Source organism: Ischnura elegans, chromosome 12 (assembly GCF_921293095.1).
Source record: "Ischnura elegans chromosome 12, ioIscEleg1.1, whole genome shotgun sequence".
In the NCBI taxonomy this organism is placed as follows: domain Eukaryota; kingdom Metazoa; phylum Arthropoda; class Insecta; order Odonata; family Coenagrionidae; genus Ischnura; species Ischnura elegans.
Genome location: NC_060257.1, coordinates 55,103,596 through 55,108,763, shown reverse-complemented (window position 1 = coordinate 55,108,763; position 5,168 = coordinate 55,103,596). Strand labels below are relative to the sequence as shown.

At 39.4% G+C, this 5,168-nt stretch overlaps 1 protein-coding gene across 1 annotated transcript; it reads left to right on the top strand.

Annotated features, from left to right (window-relative positions):
- Window positions 1-618: 618 nt before the first annotated feature.
- On the top strand, window positions 619-4,458 carry LOC124169381. Its single transcript, XM_046547971.1, has 2 exons — window positions 619-1,009; window positions 3,269-4,458. The coding sequence occupies exons 1-2, from the start codon at window positions 829-831 to the stop codon at window positions 3,922-3,924; spliced, it is 837 nt and encodes a 278-aa protein (XP_046403927.1). The 5' UTR covers window positions 619-828; the 3' UTR covers window positions 3,925-4,458.
- Window positions 4,459-5,168: the final 710 nt, after the last annotated feature.

Sequence of the window (5,168 nt, the reverse complement as noted above, 5' to 3'; positions counted from 1 at the left end):
TCCAGTGGCGTAGCCAGGAATTTCTTACGGGGGGGGGAGGGGGTGTCCAAAACCAGGGGGAAAATTTTTTGAAAATCAGGGTACTAAGTAATGGGTTTTAAACTAATTTAAACACTTTTCATAATCGATAAAATTTCATTTGTTAAAGAAATATTCTAAAAATTCATGATTTTTCAGTATGTTGTTTTATTTTTTGAAGGAAAATAATTGTGTTTCTCTATTTCGGGGGGGGGGGGGGGGGGGTCCGGACACCCTGGACCCCCCCCTGGCTACGTCACTGCCTAGCTCGAGCCCTTCGAGCGGCTCCCAGCCTAATTCGCTTAACTTCTGGGTAGCTCTGTCTGTAACGTTTATGGTACAAACCTGTCTCTGTGGCCGGTCCGCGCGCGGTCGATCTGGGAGGCGTGGAGGTCACGCGGATTGCTCCTCCGCTAACAGATGGCGTCCGCACTCATGTGTGAGCTTCCCGCTGACGTCAACGGAACCCAATCCGCGCGCGGTTGCGTGACGGGGCCCGTTACGCAATCGCGCGGACGTGTCCGCCCTCCGCGCCACCAGCGCGGACTGAATTGCAACGTCGCAATGGGAACTCGAACACTTGCGCGGAGGTACCAGCACGCGGAGGAGCCGTCTACCGTGTCCCTTCCGCGACGCGGTCTATCCGCGCCAGTTTATTACATTGAGGCAAATTTGAACTCGTACCATCTCGAGGGTTCCACGCGCGGACAAACCGAAGAGCTTGCCTACCGCCATTCCACGTTGTTCTCCCGATGGTGACAAGACATTCAACATTGCTGCGCGAAGTGTTTTGCTTATTTTTTTCACAACATGTCCCGTGATTTCGACACTGAAGTTTTAATTTGCGAAGTTCAGGCCAGTAGGCACTTGTGGGATCCATCAATTGAAGAGTACAAGAACCGGGAATTGCGGATGAAGACATGGCAGAAGATCAGCAGAAAAATCGTTCCTGATTTTGAGAGTTTGAATGAAGCAGATAAAACCAAGTGTGGTAAGTAAATTTTTATGTTCTTTATTTAGTAAATACAGAGGTCAAAGGCGGCATAAGTCCTGGCAATTCCCTTGCCCCAAATGTAAACTGCTATGCATTAATTAATTATGCCAGTTTTTCAAATAAAAAAATGCTTTTTTTTGTTATTTTAAGATAGTCTGTTTTTATTCAGTGACCTTTTGATTTCTGGGAGGGTACAGCCCCAGTCCCGGGATACCGGGAAAACGTGCCGCCAGTGGCGTAGCCAGGAATTACGTTCGGGGGGGGGGGGGGGGGGAGTTCCGAAAGGGGGGGAAATTTTTGAAAAACAGGGTACTAAGTAAAGGGTTTTAAACTAATTTTAAAGCTTTTCATAATCAAAAAACTTATTTAAAATTTATTAAAATTTATTTATATAAAAAAAATATTTTGTAAATTCATGATTTTTAAATATTTTGTTATCTTTGGAGGAAAATAATTGTGTGTTTATATTTCGGGGGGATCCGGACCCCCTGGATCCCTCTCTGGCTACGCCACTGCGTGCCGCATCGCACTTGAAATTTTGGCATTTTTGGGTAGTTTTTCGGACATAAGTAAATATCATGTCTTTCTCGGATTATTCAATCTCTTTTATGTTTTTTTACGACGACTCCTTGGACATTTGTAGCGCATCACCTCAAATATTTTTCATTTCTGCCCTTTGGTTCCCGGGATACGAGACTTTCGAATAGTTGCATTGACTTCCGATACGTAATCGTGATATACGAATCTGTGTACATACCCTGCGGGCCACCTCTATGGTGTTCTGCATGGGGTGACCAATCACCAACATGCAGCATGAAAGAGGAACGCCACATCATACCGCACGGTCATAGAAATTTTACGCATGCTAGCAAAATATAGGTGCCTACATGCTTATTCATAAAAAAAAAACTTGCCTATGATTAGTAATTCCTATAGCAAATACATGCAAGGTGAGAACTACGGAGAAAAAAAAAATACAATGAGTCATCCTAAACGGAAGAATGATATTTTAAATATCTCTGTTTTGCATTCTATTTATGTTATTTTCTTCTAATGATCACGTCTACCATAGTACGATTAAATTTTACTTTATGCACTTTTTGTCGTTACAACTCAACACAAATCTGGCCGCTCTGCGCTGTACTCGATTGATTTCAGCTGTAAGTCCTACTTCATAAGAGTCCCATAAGCTAGCAGCATATTCTAAGTGAGGCCTCATTAGTGTCAGATAGCTTATTTCTTTCACCTTTTTTGGGCATTTTACCGAGAATTCTTTTTACAAATCCCAGTTTAAATGGCGTATGTAACCGAGGTGCGTTCCAAATGGCAGTGATTAAGTTTCTTTTTGCGGAAAACCAGAGTATCTCACATATTCATAGGCGCTTGCAGAATGTCTGTAGTGATCTGTTAGTGGACAAGTGCATGGTTAGTTGTTGGGTAACCCGCTTTTCATAATCGGCGCTACGGGGATGATGAAGAAGTTACTGATGCATCACGGCGTTGGCTCGGACATCGACGTTTGGAATGATACCGTGCAGGTACAATAGTCGTCCTTCAAGGTGGCGTCTAACCGCAGCATTGAATGGAGATTACGTAAAAAATAGTTTACGTAGCTAAAAGATTGGGGAAGAACATTGCTGCATAAGGCAACCCCCGTTTCATTAAAAATGTGTTGAACTGCCCTTGTGGACCGACGAGGGAGAACTGAAAGCCAGTGAATATGTTCCAACGTTTAGAATGATAGATAGATAGAAAAATAGATTTATTGCTTACAGCCATTACGAATTAAATCAAGGCGTACATTTCATGATTGCAAGCTAGGTTGCCCCGAAAGAGTACCTGAGTTGAGGCAACCTTCACATGATTAATACATAGCTAACATTGATGAATAGTACATAATAATTTTCATGTTTATACATTGTAAACATAGAAAATAATAATAATAATTAGACGTACAAATGCATAAAATAGTACAGGTGATGTCTATTAAATAATATTCCACTAATATTACAAATTATAGGGATATAGGAATCAATTATACCTAAAAATCTATTGCAAAATATTTTGTGAAACCTAAATCTCCCAGGAAGATAAACGATTTTAATTTTTCCTACTGAATAATATGAGACTTAACTTTCACTCGATTTGTTAGAGAGACTTTCAATGAAAGCTTTGAATCACTCACCAATTACAAAAAAATATGCAGTTATTATCATACATTGGTTTGATTCAACAGTTAACTTTTCTTTATTCCAGTTAATAAAGTCCAGAAGAGATGGAAAACGGCAAGAGATGCGTACTTCAAAGGCCGCAATACTATGTCTAAAAATAAATCAAAATCAGCGGCAGCGAAGAGAACAAAGTACGTTCACCATGATCGACTCACATTTCTTGATTGTGTGCAAGGAGGTTCGACGGAGAGTAATTTCGACTCGGGATCACAAGACATCCATGCCGATGATCAACCCCGCCTAGACAACTCTACCCAGGTGCAAAACGAAAGTGCGCCCCCAAAACCAGTTCTCAAGAGAAAGAAGACTGCTGATAACCCAGAATTTGAAGACAATTTGGTAACTTTATTGAAGGATATCAAAGAAAGGGAGGATGATGACGACAGAGCATTCCTAATGTCCCTACTCCCAACCATGAGGTCATTAAACCACGATGAAAACCTTTTTTTCCGCTGTCAGGTGATGCAACTTCTCTATTCAATTAAAACTCAGCCGAACATTAGTATCCCAGACGTTCCTCCTTGTAACTTTCCGTATCCAACAACTTACAATTGTGGTCCGTCTTCAGCAAACGTACAACGTCCCCGACCAATGCAATCGCAGCCGGATCCCTGCGTTTCAAACAATGTCGCCTCTCCTAGTCTCTCGCCAGCATCATCAAGTTTGTCAGTATCATCATAGATATGTTGTCATGGTAAATTTGGTGGTACTCGAGCGAAAAATGTGTACCTAAATTGAAATGTTATCCGTTTGTGATGAGTACGGCTGGCCAGTATCTCAAATATAAATATTTTAAAATATGTATTTGAAATACATTTTTAAATTTATTTTTAGTATGTTAAATACACGACCTGAATGTATCTTGGATAATGTATTTCAAATAAAGATTTTTTGTATTTTCCCGTTCTAAAATGAAAGATTCATTTGTGATATACTTTTGAAGTAGATCTGATTACACTTCTGTAAAATAATGTTTCAGAAATTTCTTTGTTTTCGTTTGAATTGTTTTCTTCATGTTTCCATACAAATTCATATTGTATTAAAAAAGGTTTTTAAAGCAATATACTGTAGTTTGTTTTTCGAATATCCAAGTCAAAGGTTTTTGCATTTCAGATGCATTTTGAGCGGTATTTTGCTCTTAGTTTTTAAATACTCCACGGCCTGTATTTTGACCTGCCTTGGTAATGACATGAATAAAGTACTATTTGAATTATATGCCTTTTTTCCTTAATAGATGAATTCCTCAACCTTTAGATGAACGTACCTACTTCCTTACATTTTATGGTAACTGCTACTCGTTCAGTCAGAGAGATGGGCTACCTCCTCAGGTCTTCGAGTGAGAGCATATCTTACATACTTCCAACAAGCTGTACGGATCAAATGAGCTAATGGATCTGCGGAAATAGTTAGGAACATTTTCTTCATCGTCACGAAGCTTCGAATACATTGCAAGAAAAATGTTACGGCGACGAAAGAAAACAAAAAAAATTAAAAATAAAATATTTAATTTTATTTTTAATACGCGAATTTATTTTAATTGTTCAATTTTTTTATTTGAATTTCTTTTCTTCATTTATTATTTCTTTAATATTTATATTTTATATTTCGTTCTTGAATATATTCGATGTAATTGTTTCCGACTGGGATTTATTGTACTCCTTTAGTACATGCTGTTCAACGATGTGACGCGCGTTGTCATAATCTTCTATGGTACGTATCTGAAGATTTTCTTCTCCTGCAAATGTGGTATGCTGCAATAACTTTTGCTATCCTTTTCAAGTATCTTTGCGATTGGCCCAGCATGCACGGAGCGACTGTTTTGTGACTACAGTTGGAAACCTCTGCAACCAGTATCCAACTGAAACAAAATTTCTGTACGCACACGGGTGTACTGACAAAGGGCTGCTTGTGAATCAATTGAGTTT